At 33.1% G+C, this 19334-nt stretch overlaps 5 protein-coding genes across 7 annotated transcripts; 1 reads left to right on the top strand and 4 right to left on the bottom strand.

Moving 5' to 3' along the window:
- Positions 1 to 24: 24 nt before the first annotated feature.
- Positions 25 to 1165, bottom strand: LOC134828940 (homocysteine S-methyltransferase-like). The gene is made up of 3 exons (XM_063841930.1): positions 1006 to 1165; positions 311 to 953; positions 25 to 249 (listed from the first exon to the last, which is right to left on the bottom strand). Exons 1-3 carry the CDS (start codon positions 1163 to 1165, stop codon positions 108 to 110), a joined length of 945 nt encoding a protein of 314 aa, XP_063698000.1. The 3' UTR covers positions 25 to 107.
- A 2272-nt stretch (positions 1166 to 3437) lies between these two features.
- Positions 3438 to 5547, bottom strand: LOC134832784 (homocysteine S-methyltransferase-like). 2 transcript variants are annotated; one of them, XM_063846939.1, is made up of 4 exons: positions 5490 to 5547; positions 4116 to 4718; positions 3682 to 3911; positions 3438 to 3623 (listed from the first exon to the last, which is right to left on the bottom strand). In XM_063846939.1, exons 2-4 carry the CDS (start codon positions 4701 to 4703, stop codon positions 3470 to 3472), a joined length of 972 nt encoding a protein of 323 aa, XP_063703009.1. In that variant the 5' UTR covers positions 4704 to 4718; positions 5490 to 5547; the 3' UTR covers positions 3438 to 3469. The 2 variants fall into 2 exon arrangements, with proteins under 2 accessions (XP_063703009.1, XP_063703010.1); XM_063846940.1 differs by having other exon boundaries at positions 3509 to 3610; positions 3672 to 3911.
- A 708-nt stretch (positions 5548 to 6255) lies between these two features.
- On the top strand, positions 6256 to 7477 carry LOC134832787 (microsomal glutathione S-transferase 1-like). 2 transcript variants are annotated; one of them, XM_063846942.1, is made up of 2 exons: positions 6256 to 6436; positions 7099 to 7477. In XM_063846942.1, exons 1-2 carry the CDS (start codon positions 6305 to 6307, stop codon positions 7420 to 7422), a joined length of 456 nt encoding a protein of 151 aa, XP_063703012.1. In that variant the 5' UTR covers positions 6256 to 6304; the 3' UTR covers positions 7423 to 7477. The 2 variants fall into 2 exon arrangements, with proteins under 2 accessions (XP_063703012.1, XP_063703013.1); XM_063846943.1 differs by lacking the exon at positions 6256 to 6436 and adding an exon at positions 6750 to 6923.
- Positions 7478 to 7488: 11 nt separating this feature from the next.
- Positions 7489 to 8766, bottom strand: LOC134832783 (gamma-butyrobetaine dioxygenase). The gene has a single exon (XM_063846938.1). The coding sequence runs from the start codon at positions 8734 to 8736 to the stop codon at positions 7489 to 7491; it is 1248 nt and encodes a 415-aa protein (XP_063703008.1). The 5' UTR covers positions 8737 to 8766.
- A 675-nt stretch (positions 8767 to 9441) lies between these two features.
- Positions 9442 to 18545, bottom strand: LOC134828939 (mucin-2-like; the record flags this gene model as incomplete). Its single annotated transcript, XM_063841929.1, has 17 exons — positions 9442 to 9471; positions 9533 to 9553; positions 9615 to 9647; positions 9711 to 9743; positions 9805 to 11412; positions 11472 to 11555; positions 11614 to 11715; positions 11772 to 13037; positions 13097 to 13120; positions 13184 to 13210; positions 13263 to 13271; positions 13332 to 13427; positions 13488 to 13505; positions 13564 to 13620; positions 13681 to 13862; positions 13913 to 14558; positions 18480 to 18545. Coding segments are annotated over 17 exons (4302 nt in total), but the record flags the coding sequence as incomplete, so codon positions are not given.
- Between the last annotated feature and the right edge of the window lie 789 nt (positions 18546 to 19334).

Here is a 19334-nt window from a genome sequence, read left to right as displayed (position 1 = left end):
GGGTAACAAGGAAAATACGACGAAAATTCTCTATAGTTAAGATTTTTTGTTTCAATTTGTCAGAAATATTTAAGTGCTTCAAACTTTTTTTGATCTGACTGCGCGCCTTAAGAAAGTTCAATGGCTTTTTTGATCTTTCCGATGTCGGAAATGTCGGTGCGACAACATCCTCCAATGAATTTGGCTCCTAAAGCAATCCATTCTGGGATGAAAGACTCGAGTGGCTTGCAATCCGCTTTTCCGTGCCAACTAAAATTGCATTTTTTAAAGAAAATTAAAGTTTAAGGTTAAAATTTTGTAAATTTTTTACCCTTTTTGGACGTCATACGTCTCGCCGCTATTCGCAGCAACCATAAATGGAATTGTATGTCCCTCCAAACTCTTCAGTAACGGTGAAACATTCGCCGGCGGAAGACAATTAACTCCAATTGCCATCAATTTGTCACTTTTGTACTGATCTCTAACCTTTTTCCAGATTGCGAGAACAGCTTCGGAAAATTTTTCGCCATGCGCCACGTGAGTATCGTCTTTGCACTGCAACGAGATCCAAAATTTCGTTTGGGCGAATTCCGTGCAAATTAAATCGACGATCACTTCTGCCTCAGCTAAACAAGGAATTGTAAAAACTGCTAAGAAATCAGCGCCTCCTTCGACTAATGCAGCAACTCGAGGACGATGCCAGTCACGCAAAAATTCGCGAGAAACTTTATCAATATAAGCTCCGGTATATTCACTGCCGTCGTGTAAACAAGCTCCATAAGGTCCAATTGCACCTCCAATCAACGGAACAATTTCTGGCTTGGATTCCTTCAGAAATCGATCACGAGCGGTACAAGCAAAGCCCACAGTTTGACGCAAAGACTCCATGCACTGCTCGTCGCTCAATTTCAAACATTTTTTGTACAAATCCACGGATGATTGATAAGTGTTGGTGAAGATAACGTTTGAGCCATCTACAGGAAAAGAGGAGTTATTGACCTTATTTTATCAAAAAAGTTAACTTACTTTTCAGCATATCAAGAGTTGCTTGAATAACAGCTTCAGGATGGGTAAAATTGTATTTTGAGGCCCAAAGTTCATCGCCGTAACAATCTTCTCCGGCATTTTTGATGAGCCGCTCGATGAAACCAGCAGTTGTTACAAGCACCTTTCCGTCGCACGGCATTTTAGTGACTGATCTTTCGACTTTTAATCTAATAAAAGGTACGTTATACTTGAGTATGAGAGAGATAATGTTATCACAAGTTTTGTTTATTTTTTTATTTTAGAAATTCGTCAAAAATATTTGTTATGAAAAGCGATATTTTTACTTCAGAAGGAATTAACTAATCAACTGAGATAAAAAAAAAAGAATTTATTTCAACAAATTTTCGATTTTGATTTTTTGAAAAAGGTAAAAAATTTTTAGAAAAATGACAAAATGTGACGAAACTTTTAATTTTTATCAACAATCAGAAACATATAAAGCATAAAATATTGAAAAATCGAAAAATTATCAAAATAAGAAATATCAAAATATAAAAAAAAATAAAAATATCAAAATTAAGTGTCCTGAGCTCCGAGCCAAAATGATATGCCATCAACCGACAAGAAATTTGAGCTGAGACATTGTGAAAATGAGTTTGCTAAAAGACATTGATTAAAAATTTAGATTGTCAAACAAATTTTTAAAAAAAAATTTTTAATGAATTTTTTTTTTAAAGTAGAAAAAATTTGTTTAAAATATGAGCTACTTCCTGATTTATAAAAATATGAAAATTATTTTGATACCAAAAAACAAATCAAGAGTTGGGCCTAAATGAGTCATTATGATAACATTGTTACGGAAAATAAAGGAATTTCCAAAACTTTAAGTATAAAAAAGCGCCATGTCATAGTTTTGGCTCAGTTTGATTCAAAAATTACAGCAAAAATTGTCAAACATCAAGATGACCGAAGTAGCTGTGACATTCATTTGTGATTTTTGTCAGAAACAGTTTTCAAGTAAAAGTAATTTGCAAACGCACATGGAATTTCATTTGAGTGAACTTATCAAAGATCATCCAGACAGCAAAAAGTGCAAACACTGTCCGAGATTTCTTTTAAAAGAAAATTTGAGAGAACATTACCAGAAAAATCACAAGCCACGAAAGTGCAAGGTCTGCGGAAAAATTTACTACAACAAATCACCATTTTACTTTCACCAAAAAACACACAAAGAACCACAGTTTACTTGCGACATATGTGGACATAAAACTTTCACAAAGCTCATAATAAAGACTCACATGCAATCTATTCATCTGAAAAATGTTCCTCGATCGCAGTGTGAATTATGTAATAAAATGGTCATAACCTATAAAATGAAAGCTCACATTCGGCACGTTCATGAAAAACAATACAAACTAAAATGTGTTCTTTGCGACAAAGGATTTCAACTTTCAAGAGACTTACGAGATCACCTGGCATTTAGACATTTAGACCAAAAACTATACAAATGCTCAATTTGTGGAAAAAACTTTACATGTAAATTTAGTTTGGTAAATCACATAAAAACTCATGAGAATAATCTCATGAAAGACAATCCAGAAAGTAAGAAATGTAAATATTGCAAAAAATTCGTTTTGAAAAAGGACTTGAGGGAGCATTGCTTAAAGCAGCATAAACCACAAAAGTGCGAGGAATGTGGAAAAATTTACTTCAACAAACTATCATTATTGGCACACGAAAAAACGCACAAAGGTCAAAAGTATATTTGCGACATTTGTGGAAAGGAGATATCAACAAAGCCCCATTTGAGAAATCACATTAATAACATTCACTTGAAAAATGATGCTCGATCGCAGTGTGAATTTTGTGATAAAATGATAAAAAACATTCGAATGAAAAATCACATTCGGATTGTTCATGAGAAAAACTACAAATATGTTTGTACTGTTTGTAAAAGAGGCTTTAGCACCTCGACAGACCTACGAGATCATTTAGCCTTGAGACATTTGGAGCAAGAGCTTTACAAATGCTCGATTTGTGATAAATCGATCCGTTCTAAACGTGATTTGAACAGGCACATAAAGAGAGTCCATGAACGTGTAGTTGTCGCAACATGTCATATATGCGGATTTGAATTTCGAGATAAAAAAGCATACAGAAAACATTTAGCACTACATGAGAAAAAGCCCTTCAACTGCAATCAGGATTCATGCTTTGAAATGTTTGAATCAGAAAAAGCTTTGAAAAAACATCTTTCCAAGCCCCATATAAAGTACAATTGTGAGCAATGTGATAAAACCTATTTTGCTGCCAGTTCTTTACGGAATCACGTTAAAGAAAAACATTAAGTAAAAAGGATTTCTAGTTTTAAAAGACAAATTTTATACTTACAATTAATAATTTTTCATAAAAAAAGGCATATGTGCGATTTATCACATTGACCCTTCAATTAAATAAAAAAAAAATTAATAAGAAAATTTTTATTAACTTTAAATTTCAAAATTCACTGTTTTGAACAAATTTCGTCAACTTTGTTCTTTATCCGTTGAATATCTGTGGCATAAGTTCTACAACAGCCTCCTATATATCTTGCTCCCAAAGAAATCCACTCAGGCACATAAGACTCCAAAGGAACGCAATCTTCCTTGCCATACCAACTGTGGAGAAAATTTTATTGAAAAAGCATAAAATTTGTCATTTTCGACTTTTACTTACCCCTTTTGAACGTCGTACGTTTCACCGCTATTTGGATAAACAATTAACGGAAGTTGATCTTCAATCGGTACATGTTCATTGACAGTCTTAAACAGTGGCGTAACATTAGCAGGATGAACACAATTCACCCCAACTGCCAAAAGATTTTCCGTTTTGTACTCTTTAACTTTGTTCCAAATGTGATTCACAGCGTCTGAGAAATCTTCACCGTGAGCTAAATGAACGTTGTCCTAATAATTATGAAAAATTATTAGTTTTGATATTATAGTAAATTTTAATTTTAATAAAAAATCAACGAAAAACCAAAACAAAAATACAACTTTAACAACAAAGTCAAACCTACCCCATACTGATTTTTTGTAAGAATTGAAGAAAAAGAGTAAATTTTTAAGTTTTGTTCGTATTTTAGTAGAAAACAGTTTAAATCAACTCACCTTACATTGAAATGAAACCCAAAACTTTACACTTGGATATTCGTGACAAATGAGATCGACCAAAACTTCAGCTTCCATAAGACATGGAATTGTTTCGACAGCCAACAAATCCACTCCTGCTTCAATACACGCCGCAATTCTCCGTCTATGCCAGTCTTTGATCGTATTTGCAGGCACTGTTTCTGCATAAGATCCTGAATATTCGCTACCATCGTGCAAATAAGCTCCATAAGGTCCAATTGAAGCAGCAATCAATGGCGTCGATGCATTTTGAGTATTTTCTGCGAGGAATTTGTTGCGGGCATCATGTGCTAATCTCACTGTTTTTCGGATCAAATCAAGACTTTCATCTTCATCTAATTGTAAATAGGTTTTGTAACCTTCCACGGATGCCTGATAAGTGTTTGTAAGAATGATATTTGCACCACTTTTAAGGAAATCCAAATGCGTTTGAACAACAGCTGCAGGATTTTTGAAGTTGAAACGCGCGGACCAAAGTTCATCGCCATCTACACAATTTCCGACATGAACACTCAGTTGGGTTGAAAAGCCACCGTCAATTACGTAAACTTTCTTATCTTTCGTCATTTTTATTTGAATTTCCTAAAAGAAAATATTTGAGTGTGAAATCCTAAATGAAGAGATAAAGAAAAATATTTTTAGAAAGACGTAAATTTATGATGTTTATAAATTAAGACTTTGTATTGCAATCTCTTCTTAAAGGAACTAAAAAAAATTCTCAAATGACAAAAAAAAATTAAAAACAATTTTTTGTTTATTAATGTTGTTTTGCTTTAAATTTCGCACCAAAATAAATCATCATTGTCTATCGTGCCAGACACCATGAATGTCAAGGTACAGTTTATCACCATCAACTTGTAATCGCGTCAAATAGACAAGACATAATCTTTACCGGCTTTCAACTTTATTGCAGTCTGTCTGTTAAATTATTGCATCCGCATCACACTATAACGTATTGAACTTGAGAGCATTGTTACCCGTTGATTAGGTTCATTGAACTAGATCTATAGAACAAACTGGATTTATAATAGTGATGGAAATTTACTTGAAGAGTTCTAAAAATACGTCGCAATCATCATTTTACACGAGGAAGATTTTTTTTTACAAGAATTGCAAATTTAGCAAAACTTAAATAAATTATAGTTACAATCTATTTACATTTTCAATCTATACAAAAACAAAGTAGCTCAAGGCCATTGTACGAAAATTTTGGTTTGCATAGAAGCTAAATGATGATAAAAGGCGACCTTGACAATTTTTTGTCAATTTAAAGCACTGTTAAAGCATGTTTATAAAAGATTCATAAAATATTTTATCTTAGAATGGTATTTTTTTAAATTTTGTTAAACTCACATGCACTTAAAATTTAACTCAGAAGAATTTTTATGACAACTTTTGTGAAAGAGACTCGAGGTACAACTAAATTCAATCATTCACAAACACGAAAAGTAGTGTACTGCGATACAGTTTAGAAATGAATGAAAGAAAACAGATGATTTTTACAGTTGTGTTAGTGAGCTGTGTTTGTAAATAGAGAATTATTTGAATGAATGGGATCGTTCATTGATGAAAAGAAAGCAGGTAGTTCTGAGTTTTTAACAAGGGTTTTGGTTTTTGCGAAAAATAGAAGAGATTTTTATGAATGACTCATTTAAATGAAAAAATTGAAATTGGGGCACTTCAAGTATTCTTTTAAATAAGATCAAAACATTAAACGATATACGTTGGTAGACACTTAACAAATTAGTTTCCTGTAACATTCGACAAACACTGCTTTCTATATTTCCATGCGTCAAGATTCTTAGTGCTCTGTTCTGAATTTTCTGTATTGCTTTAATTTTTTCTTTTATATTCAGGTACAGTATTGAGCTGCAGTAAATTGATATTATTAATTATTTAAATAAAAAAAGAGTTTTTGATTAAATAAAAAGAAGAGCTTTCTAGAAAAATAAAAATTAATTTAAAAATCAAATCTTATTTACTGTTATTCCTACTTGAACCGGCGTCTTCTTTATTCATTTGAATCATCATAAGCGATTCTCTCTTTCTTTCTCTCTTTTACACTGAGATAATTAATTTCACACATGATTCATTTTTTGTTCAGTCTTGTTTTGTTCGTTGTTCAGTTAAGTTTAGTTTCTCGAAATTTCGCACAAAAAAACATCAAAATGGTTGAAGTTTTTGACTTACTTAACTTCAAAAATCCTGTCTTCACATCTTACCTTTTCTGGACCGGAGTTTTGTGCATCAAATTGATGATGATGAGCTTCCTTACCGCAAAACATCGATTCACTAAAAACGTAAGAATTGTCATAACAAATAAATTTTACGTGGCCGGTTTCTTCTTTCTGTACAACTTCTGTAGAGCTTTCTTACGTAATACTGCACGAACGAATTCAAGTCAAAGTACAAACATGATTATAAACAAAATTGACCTTGAAGTCTTAACGAATAAAAAATGAGTGATGAGCTCTCATTTAGATGATAAACAAAAATTGAAGTACTCGAATATTATTTGAGTATGAGAGAGAATCTAAACGTTAGATAAGTGAATCTAATAGCTATGTACCGAGTAATAAATAAAAATTACCTCAGTCGTTGGTTAAACCTCATTACTTGAACATCGATAAAAATAATTTTTCTCTAAAACTTATAAAAATGGAAGTTTTTGACTTGCTTAACTTTAAAAATCCAGTCTTTACGACGTACTTATTTTGGACCGGCGTTTTGGTCCTAAAGTTGTTCTTTATGGTCATTTTAACTGCTCGTCAAAGATATACGAAAGGAGTAAGTTTGAAGTTTGAGCGTTGTTATGTCACAAAAATTTTGTGATTCTCACGATGACTTGACAAATTTTTTCAAATCAATCATATACTAAGTACTTAATACTTACGATAAGATGTCATTCAACCTTCGATGTATGTATTCTAGAATATTTTAATAACTTTTTATAATATTTTAGGTTTTTGCTAATCCCGAAGACGCAGCAACAAAGAAAGGAAAAGTTAAGTTCGACGATGAAGATGTCGAGCGAGTTCGTCGTGCTCACTTGAATGACTTGGAAAATCTCGTACCATTTTTCATCATCGGTCTTTTATATGTTCTAACAAATCCATCACATTTTCTTGCCATGATGCTTTACCGTATGATTGGATTCTGCCGTATTGCACACACTTTTGTGTATGCCGTTTACGTTATTCCACAACCAGCTAGAGCTTTGGCATTCTTTGGAGCACTTGCGCCAACCATTTACATGGCTGTTCAAGTAGTTATGGCATTTTATTAGAAATTAAGTCTTTTCTTGGATTTCGGGTACAATAAAAATTTTTTATTAAATAATATTTTTGTTTCTTCAGCACTGCAAACTGCTTCGTAAAACCCGAAGTCTTGAATAAATTTCATCCCAATCGAGATAGCTGCCGATTATGTGACGAGTATTATTTGTGTTGTCTTTATACTCTGTTCTTCCATGAATTAGACGAATGTTATCGAAGGTTAGTATCTCTCCAGGTTGCGTTTTAAAGACTACCGTTTCATCGTGTAAGATATCCACAAATTTCTTCATTGCTTGATACCATAATTCAACATCATCGACATTTACGGTGAAGAAGCTGTCTCTTTGTGGCACACTATGATTTATTCTTGCAAATTTACCCTCATGATCGAGCATTATGACAGGTGCTCGATATATACTATGAAATTTATTTCCATCTTCCTGCCCAATGTCACTCCAGTTGACAAGTGTTTCACTCAAAACTTTAAAATACGCGGGAAAATCTTCTTTCATCTTTTGTGCCACAAAAAAACCATCCGTTATTTGATTGAAACCTCCTTCAGATTGTGACTGTACCAAACAATGAAGTAAATTAACACCCGGCTTGTAATCATAATAAGGAAGATCTGTATGAAGTTGCAAAGCTGATGATAAATAAGCCACATTGCTTGTTCCTTCCTTTGCAATAACCTCAAACTCTTCGCCATAATGAGTCTTTCGAATAAATCCCACACGATTTGCGAGTTTTCGACATTCATCACGTGTCAAAGGGGTATTCTGTAAAATTGCGATGCCCCTGCGGGATAATGTTTCAAGCCATTCAAATAATCCACGATCTGTTGAAATTACTTCAGAATAATCGAATTTCTTTAAGATTTTTTGAAAGTCATTTTTGCCCCAAACCGGATTTTTATCGGGGCGATAATGTGTTGAAAGATAAGTTTTTTGATTTTCTGGCGAAAAATTTCTCGATAGTAGCCAATTATCGTCGAAAATGCTTTTATGCCCATCTGCCCATGTCAACGTTACTTTTTTACTTTCCTCACAGCGCTCAATTGCAGTTAACTCCTGATTCACAGAAAACTTTTCCCAATTAATCGTTCGTGAACTTGAACCTTGGTGAAAGCAATGTACACATTGACAATTGTCACGTAGCCACACAAGTGGATATTTGTATGATTTTTTGTCATTTTCTTCGAGTATTAAGAATTTTGAGCTCTGGTAGATGTTTTTGACTGGATTCAATCTTGATTTTACATTAAATTGACTTTTGCTACTGCTAAATAGTCTTGATGTTATGTGTTGAAAAAGTGCCTTTTTGCTCATTTTTAAAATATTAATTTGTTTTTAATGAACAACTCGACTTTCTACGACTGAGTTCAGTATGAGACTGATTACGGTTATTGAAGTGTACGTTAGTAAATATTATCGGACAATTATACACATACGAATCAAAATGTATGTAAATGAGGTTACAACTCATTCAATTTTTGAATTGATATCAATCGTAGAATAGAGTGAACGTTCAAATATTGATAAAACAGAATTAAGTTAAGAAATACTTTCGTACGACGTTCATCCTATCAAACATTCACACGCAAATTAATGTAAATTTTCCAATGTATTAAATAACAATCCAGTCTATGAGGGAATACAAAGTTCAATATTTTTATGAAATACATTTTAATATCGTTAAAATACTATAGAATGCGATTTACACGAGTGTGAGTGAATCACCTGTTTTGGTATGAGAGGCCGGTCAATGCAATGATAAGAAGGTTGGAAGGGATTGTAAACTCCTGGGTATTTTTTTTACTTCAAATCAGTTTTTATATGTATTTGACCCATATATGTGAAACCATCTCCTTTGTATCCATAATGTATTTGGAGATTTTTAAACTTACAAAAAATGACTTCTTTTGAATTATTATTGGAAAATATAAAAAAAATATTGTCAAGTTAATGAAACTTTAAAATCCACAAGTTTCTACTTAAAAATTTGTTTTTGCATTATTGTATACTTATTAAAAGTTAACCAGGACCGGGACCAGGCTTTGTTGACTGAATAAAAAGAATATAATTATTAACATAGCTTCATAGTTTAAATGTACAACTAGCTTACCGTAACTGTTGCTGTACAAGACTAAAAAAAAAATAAAGCATTAAAAAAGGAATTCAAAACTTAGAGATTAAAGTAAACTTACTGTTAAAGTCGATGTTTTAGTTGATGTACAAGTCTAAAAAAATAAATAAAAAAATAAAAGAAAATATAATTGAAATGGAAATCAATATAAACTTACGCTGTATGTAGAGGTTGAAGTTGATGTGCAGGACTAAAAATAAGATTTGGTTAAATATGTATCAGAATAGATTGATAAATTCAAAGGATCTTACAGTCAGAGTAGTTGGAACTGTTTTAACAGTAGTAACAGTTGTAGTTACAGGGGATGGTGTTATGGTTTTCGTTAATACAGATGTAACGGTCGACGTAGCAGTTTTCGTTATTGTTGACGCAGGTAATGTCGTCGTTTCCGTAGTTCCGGGAAGTGTTTCAGTTTTCGTCTTTGTATCCGTGATTGTTGATAAAGAAGTGATTGTGCTTGCTGGAAGTGTCGTAGTCTCTGTCTCAGTTTCTACGTTTGTTATTGTTATTGGCATGGTTTGAGTTGTTGTTTCTGTTACTGAAACACTTGTTGTATCTGTGATTGTGGTTGGAACGGTTTGTGTTTCAAATGATGTACTTGTCACTGTTTCTGATACAGTTTGTGTCTCAGTGTTTGTCAATGTTTCTGTTACTGTCGCTGAAACTGTTTCTGTTTGCATAATTGTTGAGGTTTGCACATCCGTTATTGTTGTTGGAACTGTAGTTGTTTCAACTGTTGTCACTGATGTCGTACTTATCTCTGTGGATGTCACAGTTTCCTTTTCTGTGATTGTCGTTGACTGTATATCTGTAGCCGTGTAAGTTGTTGTTACAATTTCTGTGGTTGGAACGGTTTCTGTTGTAGTTGTTATTGATTCAACCGTTGTTGTTTCAGTTTCAGTGGTTGGAACTAACTCTGTCGTGACAATGGTTGTTGAAACGATTTGTGTATCGGTAATTGTAGTTGGAACACTTATTGTTGAAGTTTCTGTTGTCAATACAGTACTCGTTTCAACAATCGTTGTAGGAACGATCTCCGTTGTCGTGGTTACTGATGGAATAGTTTCAGTTATTGTAGATGTCGAAATTTCAGTGCTTGTTTCAGTAACAGCTTCGGTTATGGTTGTTGGAACAGTTTCCGTTGCAGTTGCTGTAACTTCTGAAACACTTGTTGAAATTTCCGTAGATGTTTCTGTAACGGTATTTGTTTCCGTGCTGGTTTCTGTAACGGTATCTGTTTGGGTCTCTGTCAAGGTATCAGTTGTAGTTTCAATGGAAGTTGTTGTATCTGTTATTGTTTCTGTGACTGGCAAAGTCTCCGTAGCAGTAACAGTATCTGTGCTTACGGATACAGATGTTTCTGTCGCAGTTATTGTTGATAATTCAGTCGACGTTTCCGTGATCGTTGTTGGTTCAATCTTTGTTTCGGTTGCCGTACTTGTTTCTGTAACAGTATCTGTAGATGTCTCTGAGATTGTCAAAGTTTCGGTTGCTGTGACTTCTGATGATACGGTTGCTGTTTCAGTTGCTGTGATTGTTATTGAAGTAGTGTCTGTTGATATTTCCGTCGTCGTAGATGTATCAGTTTGCGTAACAGTATCTGTCACAGTATCTGTGCTTACTGATACATCAGTGGTTGTTTCAGTTGAAGTGATGATTGTTGAAACTGTTTCAGTTTCTTTGATTGTCGTTGGTTCGATCTTTGTTTCTGTTACTTTTATAGTTTCTGTAGTGACAGCTGTTTCTGTAGTTACTGATGGGACAGTTTTTGTTTGAGTTTTTGTAATTGTTGTTGGAGATACTTCCGTTTTTGTGATTGTTGATGTTTTTGTAGTAAACACTGTAGTTGGATCAGGTTCCTTCAAAAATTAAAACTTCATATTAAAAGGGTTCAACTGTAAAAGTGTAATATACTTACAATAGTTTTGGTGATTGTTTTAGTAGTTGTAGTTGGCACCTTTGTCGTAGATGTTACAGTATTTGTTACGGTTTGCTTACAATTCTATGAATGGTTGAAATTTTTGAAAGAAACTTCTTAAGCAATGGTTGATTATACTTACGGATACAGTAGTTGGAATTGTCGATGTAGCAGTAACTGTTGTAGGAACTGTGATTGTTGTAGACACAACTTCTGTTGAAACTTCAGTGGTCGTAGCGGTTTCCTGAAAAACATATAGATTTGAAATAAAAGAAAAGTCCCAAACGAAAGTTTACTTACTGTTTCCGTAGATGTAACAGATATAGTATCAGTTGCTGTAATTGTTTCTGCGGGCAAAGTTACTGTAGCGGATTCTGTAGAAGTACTGATTTCTGTCGTTGTAGAGGTTTCTGTGCTTGTTTCGGTCAAAGTGATTGACGAATATGAGGTCTCTGTTATAGTTTCTGTCGTAGCTTGTGTCTCCGTGTACGTAGTTGGCACAATCTCCGTGGTTGTTGAAACTTCTGTTTTCGTCTCAGAAACCGTCTCAGTTGCTGTAATTGTCGTAGATTCTGTTGTAGGAATAGTGGTTGTTTCAATAAGTGTCGTTGTCGTTGGTGAAATTGAAACTGATACGGAAGTTTCTGTCGTTGTCTCTGTCAATACAGTTGAAGAAGTTTCAGTCGTTGTTGAAGTTTCAGTTTCTGTGAGTGTCTCTATTGTAGTAACAGGTACTGAAATCGTTGTAGATTCTGTTATTGTTGTTGGCAGAGTTTCCGTTGTAGTTTCAGTCTCTATTGATGTTTCTGTACTAGTTTCAGTCGCGGTTAATGTAGTAGATGAAATAGCTGTAGTAGTTGAAGTCACGGTTTTTGGGATAGGGATCGTTTTAGTTTTCGTAACTGTTGATGTTTTGGTAGTAGGTACTTTAATCGTTGTAGTTTTATATGTTGTTGTTGGAACAGTTAATGTACTTGTTGAAACTGAAGTCTCGGTTGATGTTTCTGTACTTGTTTCCGTTGCCGTTAATGTAGTTTCAGAAGTTTCGGTTGTTGTCGAAATCACAGTTGTTGGAACAGAAATCGTTTCAGCTGACGTAATTGTCGCTGTTGTAGTTACCGACACTGAAATCGTTGTAGGTACATACTCAGTTGTTGGTACCGTTATAGTATCTGTTGTAGTTTCTGTTGAAGTTTCTGTACTTGTATCCGTTTCCGTTAACGTAGTAGAGGAAATTTGTGTAGTAGTTGAAATCACGGTTTTTGGGATAGAAATCGTTTTAGTTCTTGTGATTGTTGATGTTTTGGTAATGGGTTTTGTAATCGTTGTTGGTATATACTTTGTTTCTGTTCTTTTTAAAGTTTCCGTAGTTGTTGAAATTTCAGTAGCTGTTTCTGTAGCAGTTTCGGTTAAGGTAGTAGAAGAGTAATCCGTTGTGGTTGAAACTTGAGTCGATGTAACAGTTTCAGTTTCTGTTACTGGAATTTCAATTGTAGTTGTTTCCGTTGTTGTAATTGGTATTGTAGTGCTTCCAGTTGTTGTAGTCGGAACAATAGTTGAAGTACTCTAAAATAAAAAAAAAATGTTACAAAATTGATAAAAAATAATTTTGAAAATCTACTTACAACTGAAGTTATGGTTTGTGAAATCTAAAAAGCAAAATTGAATTAGATTTTGTTACATAAAAAACTTTCAAAAAGCAAAAAACTTACAGTTGATGTTACAGTGGCAGTACAAGGCTGAAAAAAACAATTAAGTATTAAAAAATAATTATGAGTAGGGAGTACTTACATCAAAATCCTGAAAAATAAATAAATATTTTAATTTTTTTTTTTTATAAAAATTTTAAAAAAATCTTACAAGAGTTGCAGTTGAAGTTACTGTTCTTGTTTGTATTTGATTCTGTATTTGAAACTGTGTCTGTGTTTGAGTTACTGTAAAAGTAACAACTGGAGACTAATCAAGAAAATTGTGAAATTAAAAAAAAACTATAAAACTCGAATAATTGAAACTTACAGTAATAGTTGCTGTTGACTGAAAAACAAAAAAAAACTTAAAATTTGTTTAAAATGAAAAATCAATTTTTACTTACAACTGTTGACAAAATATTAGATATAACTGTGCTGGAAATTATTGTTCCAATATAAGTCTGAAATGAATTTCTTCAGTATTAAATGTCATAAAAAGATAAAAAAAAAACTGAAATTACCGAGGTTGGATCTCTACTTGGACACAAACTCCTTGGAATACAAAAACCACCGTCGCTTCGTACCAAAGAATCAGGACAAAAGCATCCAGGAGTGAATTGACGAGCACATCTTTCTCCATCATCACAAGTTCTATCACATCCTCCGTTGTGTCTGTATATTTCCGAGTCACGACATAACATTGCTGAAAAAAATTCAAAGTTAATAGGATCAAAGTTAATTCACGAAACTTACCCGGGCAATGCGCAAAAGGAACGCAAACGTTGTTTAATCTTGCAAAACCTGGCTGACACGTGCATTTTAGCGGACTCCCAAATGGCACTTTATGTTCTTGCACCAACTCTGTCACAATTGTAACTTTATCCTTATCTTTATCTTTATGCTTATCTTTATCTTTATGCTTATGACCATGCGAATGCGAATGAATTTTATCTTTCTTTCTCTCTTCTCTGTCATTCGTGTCATTTGAAAGCTTTAACGATCTCATTTTATATTCGGTCAACGCATCATCCACGCTACGAGCACATCGTCGATCCTCATTGTAGGTATACGAGTCCTTTTGAAAATGACAAAAGGTTTCACAATCATGACTGGGTACTTCATTAGGACCACATTCAACTTGTGAGGGAAACTCTTCATAAAAATCCTGAACAACGATGACATTTTCTTGATGATTATCGGGTTTATGCTTTTGCGGTTTGTGTTTGTGCGATATTTTCCGAATTTGAATCCTACCAAAGTTATCTACATCGAAGGATCCATTCTGGATTTCAGCAACATCCTCAGCTAATATTTGCTTGGCAGTTAGCAAAAATAAACAGAGAAAAATTCTGATCATCCTTTTTGGTTGAAAGTCTGTGCAGAACTGACGCGTTGGATTCTTAAAATTTGAAGAGAAGCTGCATTTCGTCATAAAAATTTTTAAGCCATTTTGTCTAATAAAAACCCAAATAAAAAGCATTAAAATATGCGTTAAGAGGATATTGAACCGTCAAAAATTGAAATGTCTTGCATTTTGACGAGATTCTCGTTTTTATTTTGCACAAAACAGATGAGTGATAATGATTTGACGCCATCATAAAATTATTTTTGAGTTAAGGGTTACCTCAAGAAGTGCAGTTTTTGTAAAATTTTTAGTTTAAAATCTAAAAAAATCTATAATAAAAATTTGCCTAAAGTAAAAAATAAAAATTGGAAAAGTAAAAGTTTTTAAGAACAGCTATTCGATTTATTTGGTATGTAAGTATTTTAATTCATCACGATCGCTGTTTTCCTTTTGTTTCAGATTTCATTCTATCGATTGTTGAAATTTCGTCAATGTTTGAATTCGTATAATTAAAACTCATCAAAAAGCTTGGCAAAAATATGCGTTTAAAAAAGCGTTTTATGCGCATATAATATGTATTTAAGATTGGAAAATATGAAAAAAATATGCACTAATAATCAAAATATGCAATTAAAAAAAATGATTTTGCAAGAAAAAAAAATTTTTTTTAATAATTTTTTTCAAAAACCAAAATTTGAGCATCAAAAATAGAACTTATGTGGATTAATTCTAAGATTAATTAATTAAGATAATTAAAAAAAATAAATAAAACATATTTAACACTCAAAAATAGTTAAAAATTTTGTCATTTTGTATGAAAATAGTATTTCAAAATTTTTTTTTTATTTTGCCCCCCCCCCCATTTTATTTTCAAAAATTTTGGACTTTATTTTTGATTTTCATTTGGAGCGGCCTAAACAGTATTTTTTAACCTTTTATAAAGGTGATTATTTTTGATTTTTTAAGTTTTACTCATCTTTGTCGAAAAACGGTCGAATATTATGTCTAAAATTTAATTTTTGGAATTTTTTGTATTATTGAAAAAAATATTTTTTCGGCTTAAAAGTTTTCAAAAAATAAAAATTTTTGCAAAAAATATGCTATATGTTCAAATTACGCAAAACATGCAAAATTTGCGCTAAAAGTCAAAATATGCAAAATGAAGTTGGGCTCAAAAGACTCCAAATTGCATAAAACGGATTTCCCTATATTTGGTTTTTCATTAGGACGAAAGAAAAAAAATATGCATTTGCATATTTTTGCCAAGCTTACTCATAAAGATATTCGAGAGCAAACTGTCTGTTGATGGAACAAAAAATTTGTTACTCTACAAAGTCCTTCCTCTTCATTTGTTTTAATAACGCAGTTACTCTTAACCAAATTATTCCTCATTTTGTATATGCTTGAAAATTTTTCGTATTGCTTCTTAATGAAAACAATAAAGATCACTTTTGTCCTTTAGTTGTTTCATATAAGGTTTCAGCTTTTCATTTAAAAATTTTCATTTTTGTTGTAATTTTTAAAAAATCAACTCTAAATAAAAAATCAATTAAAAAAAAAATAAAAAAAGCAAATTAGAAGTAAAGTATTTAGTGTATTGAACTTGAAGATATTTTTCAGCCAATTCTCGTTTTTTTAGATCATAAAAGTTATGACGCAATTCAAACCAGTTTTGCATTCACTCTAAAAATGCACAAAAATTCGTTAGTATTTGGCAAAAAAAAATCAAACTGTTTTGGTCGTAAAATTCTTTTAAAACCAATTTCAAGTCTCTTTTAGTTCATATTCTTGAATATCGTAAATTTGTACATTTTACTACGTTCAGTAGTATTTTTCAGACCTGTTTCAGACTCATTCTTTTAAAATTTGTTATGACTGCAAAAAAAATGTTTATCTTATTGCCTCCTATTCAATAAAAATATCATAAACTTACGTAGTTGAAGAGTGACATTGACCCATATTTTCAAATTGTGTCTCTTAACAATTATAAGTCCCTTAAATTGACACAAATGGAGGCGCCCGGTATTTTTTTTATAAGGTACAAAATTATGTTCATGCTAATGTTAACTAATGACCGCCTCAAGAGTAAAATCAAAGCCTTGTTTGTTTTGTCCTTTCGTTATACAACAACTGCAAATTGAGTCCATAAAACATGCAATCAGCTTATTTGTTTTAATGTTAAAGTGTCAATTTTTGCATAAATATTTAATTCATAAAAAAAATTCAATGCTTTACCAATTTTTCAAAGTTCCAATAGAGTCATTTTATCATCGAACGGCAATAAAAATGTATCCAAATCGTGAGTTGAACTCATTTCGCATTTCTAAAAATCATCCAGAACAACTTTTTAAACCTGCAAACCACGCAAAATTCACGGATTTCGATGTCGAATCGCAAACATCGCAAAATAACATCAACTTAACGGAAGTTGTGAAGAAAAATTTCGAAGAATATTGCGATGCGTCGTCGATTCACGGCTTCAAGTACATCGGGACACGAAAACGGATCGAGAGATTTTTGTGGATTTTGATTTGTATTTTGTTGCTTGCTGGATGCGGAACGCAAATTTACGAAATTGTTGGAAAATGGCGGGAAAATCCACTCGTTTTCTTGCTTGATACGAAAGTTTCACCGATTGAAGAAGTAAAATTATTTTAAAAATATCCGTAAATTTTTTTAAAGTTTAAATTTTGTTACAGATCGAATTTCCTGCAGTCACGATTTGTCCTCAAAGGATGCCCAATAACAAAAGATTTAATTTCACGGATTTTTTGGATCATTTTTTGCATGATAAAAAGTTTCATTATTCAGATGATGAGTAATTTTTGTCAAAAATTTGAATTTTTATAGTTAAAAAAATATTTTTTTTTTTCATATTTTAGAATGTTCCTTTTCGATGCAATTTCCAAAATTTGCGCCCGTCGACTATTAAAGGATGCCCAAAAAATCGACAGATACGCTGATGAAATTCCGATCATCAATAATTCAATTCTGCTCGAAGTGATGGACGAATATTTCCCGCCAGATTCGCTAAAATTGTCTTTTTGTCAAGGCATCGAAAAGAACGCTTCGCACTGGGAATGCGGACTTCGCTTCAAACGAATTTTCCTCAAAGAAGGTCTCTGCTATTCGTTCAATCTCCTGCCAAAAAGTGAAATTTTCCGTGATGGCGTCGATTACCCGTTGGCAGAGGAATTTAATCTTGAATTTCCCGAAGATGGTCCCGAAAAAGAAAACGCCGCGATTTTCAGTAATTATTTGGCGAAACAAAAAGCTCCTTACCGAGTGACGACTCGTCGCGATCGCCTTCATGTCCGAACTCGCGCCTATGACGACTTCACCGATCCAACTTGCAATCCGGATTTCTTCGTTTTTGTCCATAATCCGCACGACATTCCGTGGGACTTGCAATCGAGCGGATATTTGGTCCAAATTGATGAATTTGTGAAAAATGTCTTGACGGTGACGCCTTCCGTCATTCGAACGGATGAAAAATTAAAAGAAGTTTTTACGCCCGAGGAGCGAGGTTGTTACTTCGAAGACGAAAGACCGTTGAAATTTTTCAAAAAATATTCGCAAAGCAACTGCGAGCTGGAATGCTTGACAAATGCGAGTGCTCATCAAAAATATTACAACTGCTCAGCTTTTTACATGCCACGAACACCGGAAATGGAATTGTGTCACTTTGAGTATTACATGATGATGGCAATAATTGAAGAGCAAAATTCCGATGATTTGACTAATTGTTCCTGCTTGCCCGATTGCAACAGTGTTGAGTATTCCGTGACCATCTACAACTCACATACGCCACTTTTTGATGATAAAGGTATCAAGAAAGAAGATGCCTTGACGGATAAAAGAGACAAAATTATTGAAATCTGGAATAGAAAACTTGCGGAAAAACTTTACCTTTGGAGGAATAAAAGCTACAATTTTGAAATTCCCATCGCTGATGCCATTAAACAGTCAAACTACTCCTTTGACTTTGACATTTGGAACTGGAAATTCTCCGAAATTGAAGTTCATTACAAAATTTCCGATTTTTTAGCAATGAGACGTCACTTGGCTTACTCCTTCGCCGATTTTGTATCACAAATTGGAGGCATTTTCGGCTGTTTTCTCGGAATTTCCATCTTTAGCATGGTTGAAATCATCTACTTTTGCACTGTAAAGTTCATAAAAGGGTTCAAATATCAAGTAAAGGACGAAAAAATCGAGCCAGAAGTGCAAATTCGAACAGTAATGCCGAAAATGAGCCTTCGCTCTAATACTAAAAAAATTTAAAAATTATTTTTTTCCCATCGATGTGTCGTGCTTGACCACATTTGACCAACTAAATGACCTTAGAAGTGATTTTTTAATCAAATCCAATTAAAATGTTCACTTTTTCATTCAACTAATGGATTAATTACCTAGAATTATGTTGCATATTAAATCAAGTTCAGCAATAAAATGATTTTTTTTCGCTCACTCACGCTTCAGTTGCTGTCAAAATGTATCCAGTCAACTCAAAAAAGGGCATTAATGCTTTATATCTTCGCCAGGCGTCTCCATCGGTCTTTAAGCTGTACAGAAATGATGGAAAAGAAGTAAAATTTAATGAAAATTTCGATGTTGAGTCGCAAAGTCACGTAAATTTAAGGGAAGTAGTTAAAAAGAACTTTGACGAGTATTGCAACACAGCAACGGTTCATGGGGTTCGATATATTGGACAACGGAAACGTATTGAAAAATTTCTATGGACGATAATTTGTATTTTGCTGTTTTGTGGATGCGGTACACAAATTTACGAGATAGTTGGAAAGTGGCGGAAAAGTCCTTTAGTGTTTT

Source organism: Culicoides brevitarsis, chromosome 2 (assembly GCF_036172545.1).
Source record: "Culicoides brevitarsis isolate CSIRO-B50_1 chromosome 2, AGI_CSIRO_Cbre_v1, whole genome shotgun sequence".
NCBI classification, from domain to species: domain Eukaryota; kingdom Metazoa; phylum Arthropoda; class Insecta; order Diptera; family Ceratopogonidae; genus Culicoides; species Culicoides brevitarsis.
The sequence above is the reverse complement of the archived record's forward strand: the minus strand, read 5'-3'. Positions and strand labels throughout refer to the sequence as shown.

Bases quoted from the DNA above. Each gene is read 5' to 3' on its own strand.
- LOC134828940 (XM_063841930.1), bottom strand. From the start codon at position 1,165: ATGCCGTGCGACGGAAAGGTGCTTGTAACAACTGCTGGTTTCATCGAG. The intron at 954-1,005 runs GTAAGTTAACTT...CTTTTCCTGTAG, and splicing joins AACTCTTGATATGCTGAAAA to ATGGCTCAAACGTTATCTTC. The intron at 250-310 runs GTAAAAAATTTA...ATGCAATTTTAG, and splicing joins ACGTATGACGTCCAAAAAGG to TTGGCACGGAAAAGCGGATT.
- LOC134832784 (XM_063846939.1), bottom strand. From the start codon at position 4,703: ATGACGAAAGATAAGAAAGTTTACGTAATTGACGGTGGCTTTTCAACC. The intron at 3,912-4,115 runs GTGAGTTGATTT...CATAATTATTAG, and splicing joins GGGTTTCATTTCAATGTAAG to GACAACGTTCATTTAGCTCA. The intron at 3,624-3,681 runs GTAAGTAAAAGT...TTTTCTCCACAG, and splicing joins ACGTACGACGTTCAAAAGGG to TTGGTATGGCAAGGAAGATT.
- LOC134832787 (XM_063846942.1), top strand. From the start codon at position 6,305: ATGGTTGAAGTTTTTGACTTACTTAACTTCAAAAATCCTGTCTTCACA. The intron at 6,437-7,098 runs GTAAGAATTGTC...ATAATATTTTAG, and splicing joins AACATCGATTCACTAAAAAC to GTTTTTGCTAATCCCGAAGA.
- LOC134832783 (XM_063846938.1), bottom strand. From the start codon at position 8,736: ATGAGCAAAAAGGCACTTTTTCAACACATAACATCAAGACTATTTAGC.